Raw genomic sequence first — 2,270 nt, forward strand, 5'->3', positions numbered from 1 at the left:
TCTCGCCGTTACGCTACCCCAAATCCTTACCCAGGTTCACAAAGCTCATGACCATGTCGGCGTCGTTGAGGAAGGCGCTGTCCTGCGCGCTGGTCAGTGGGGTCGCGGCGCCGCCGCCGCCAGGTCCCGGAGCCAGGAGGCTCTTGCGGTTGAGGGGGTGCGCGGCTCCGGGGGGCGGCTGCCCAGGCTGGGGCGAGCCGGCTCCTCCGCGGGGCGCGGGCGGCCGCCTCTCCTCGTCCGACGGCCAGTCCTCGTCGTCGGCGGCGGCCAGGGCGTTGTAGAGATCCAGCATGAAGAGCGGCGCGGACTTCAGCCGCCCGGGAGGGGGCTCCCCGCGAGGCTGCTGCTGCGGGAGCGCAGGGGGCTGCAGCTGCTGGAGGCCGTGCAGGGGCCGCGGCCGGTGCGGGAGCCCCAGCACCGAGAGGATCTCCTTCTGCATCTCCCGCTTCTCGTGCGTCTTGAGCCGCCGATAGAGGAAGCCGGAGGAGGAGGACTGCGGCGGCGGCGGCGGCTGCTCCGCGTGGCCCGGGCTCCCGCCGTCCCCCAGCAGCGCCCCCCCGCCGGTGGCGGCGGCGGCGGGCAGGGACGGCCGCAGCGGCGGGGGCCCGCAGCAGCTGCACAGCAGCCCCCACCACCAGCACAGCCACTGCGCCCTCCGCGCCAGCCCCGGCATCCCCGCCCGACCGGGCTGGCCCCGCGGGCCCCGGGAGGCGTGGAGCGGCGGAGCGAGGCCGGAGCGCGGCCGCTGTGGCCCTTGGCGTGAACAGCCCCCGCCACCTCTCGGCGGGCTCGCTTCCCGTTTCTGGCCCTCAGTCCTTATCTCTCATGGTCCTCCGGGGCGCCCCCAATTGCCCAGACTGGAGGGGAGGCGAAGAGGGCGATCACCGGGAGAACCCCTTGGAGGGGAGGACGGGGAGCCCCACACTCCCGCGCAGGTCTCTGGAGGCGCAAGGTCCAGGCCAGGTGCGTCCGAGTCGGGGCTGCGCTGCAGCCAGCGCCCTCGCCCCTGAGCGGGTCACGGCGCGGTCACTCTCGGGCCTCCCTGCCTGCGCACGTGCACTGCCCCGCGCCCTCCGGGGCGGCTGAGTGGGACCCGGGACGGCTGGGGAGCAGGGCCGCTCACCAGCTGGGGGGGATGCCGGGCATCATCCCGCGCACGCCCCTCCTTGACTCGCACCGCCGCCGTTTAGTTTACCCGGCCGTAGGGCCCAGGCTGTGGCGACAAAGCGTTCCGAGATGCCAATCTTCTCCGCGAGGCTTAACTTCCTTCTCGCTCACAAACTCCGCGCCCCTCCGCCCTCGGGCACTGTCGCTCCCCCTCAAAATCTCCGCGCTCCGCTCGACTTCCCAAGCGGAGGCGGCAAGGAGCTTGCTTTCCGTTCAGTGCTCGCCTGGCTGCCCCGCCGACCCCGCTCGCACAGGGGATGGGAGGGAAGGGGACCGGTGCGCGGAGCAGTGGCCCGCGGCGTCGGCGCCGGAATTCGCAGTCTCCCGCCTCTGTACTCTGCGCTCCCCGCAGCGGCCAACGTGGGCTTTCTGGTGCGCGTCTCGCTCAGGTACCGCACTCCAGCCCCCGGGATTCCCCGCCCTCCTGGGCAATGGACAGGCTGGCAGCCAATGGAGAGGCGCAGCTCCCCTGTATTTAAATAGGCCCGCCCCCTTCTTTCACTCTCCCTCTCCCCGGAGGCGTAGCCTCAGCCGCGCGTAGGTTTCAAGGACAGAGAATTCCCGGAGCCACCCAAGGAGCCGTGAGGTAGCAAAGGCAAAGGGGTCAGTACTAGTAAGGATAACCAGATCCACACCCCAAAGTGAATCTTTTTTTATAATCATATAAAAGGCCTAAATTGATGCTTTAACTAAATAAAGATAAAAATCAGCTATCAAATTAATGCCACCTGAATTAATTGAGGGAGAATAGAAAAATGATAGTTTTCCCATTCCTTCCTCAGTTTCTCTTATTGGTGTAACATTGCGTTTAGCGGACACGTGGCTTTCAAAGGCAACTGCTGGAAGTTGGGACACACCCTCCGAGGAGCTGCTCGCAAACCAGCCACAGATAAGGCAGAATGTAAGCCAGACCCGGCGTCAAATATTTTGGGGCCAGATGTTTTGACTTCTCTCTTCATTGGGGCTCTGACTGGGCTTCTTAAGATAGGACCCAAAAGAAAGACGGCGTAATCAGATAATATAATAGAAAAGCCACCCACTATCTTCTTCGAAATGTTTCTATGCTCCAGTTTGTCTGTTAATGTTGCATTTTAATGTGTTGA

The 2,270-nt window shown here is 65.1% G+C and overlaps 1 protein-coding gene across 1 annotated transcript in view; it reads right to left on the bottom strand.

Moving 5' to 3' along the window:
• BMP6 (bone morphogenetic protein 6) overlaps positions 1-1,532 on the bottom strand; it is a 153,637-nt gene extending 152,105 nt beyond the window's left edge. The window contains exon 1 of the mRNA XM_046640006.1: positions 31-1,532. Coding sequence (XP_046495962.1) covers positions 31-673 — 643 coding nt within the window. The 5' untranslated portion in view covers positions 674-1,532. The remainder of the gene's footprint in view (positions 1-30) is intronic.
• Between the last annotated feature and the right edge of the window lie 738 nt (positions 1,533-2,270).

This window comes from Equus quagga, chromosome 15, assembly GCF_021613505.1.
Source record: "Equus quagga isolate Etosha38 chromosome 15, UCLA_HA_Equagga_1.0, whole genome shotgun sequence".
NCBI classification, from domain to species: domain Eukaryota; kingdom Metazoa; phylum Chordata; class Mammalia; order Perissodactyla; family Equidae; genus Equus; species Equus quagga.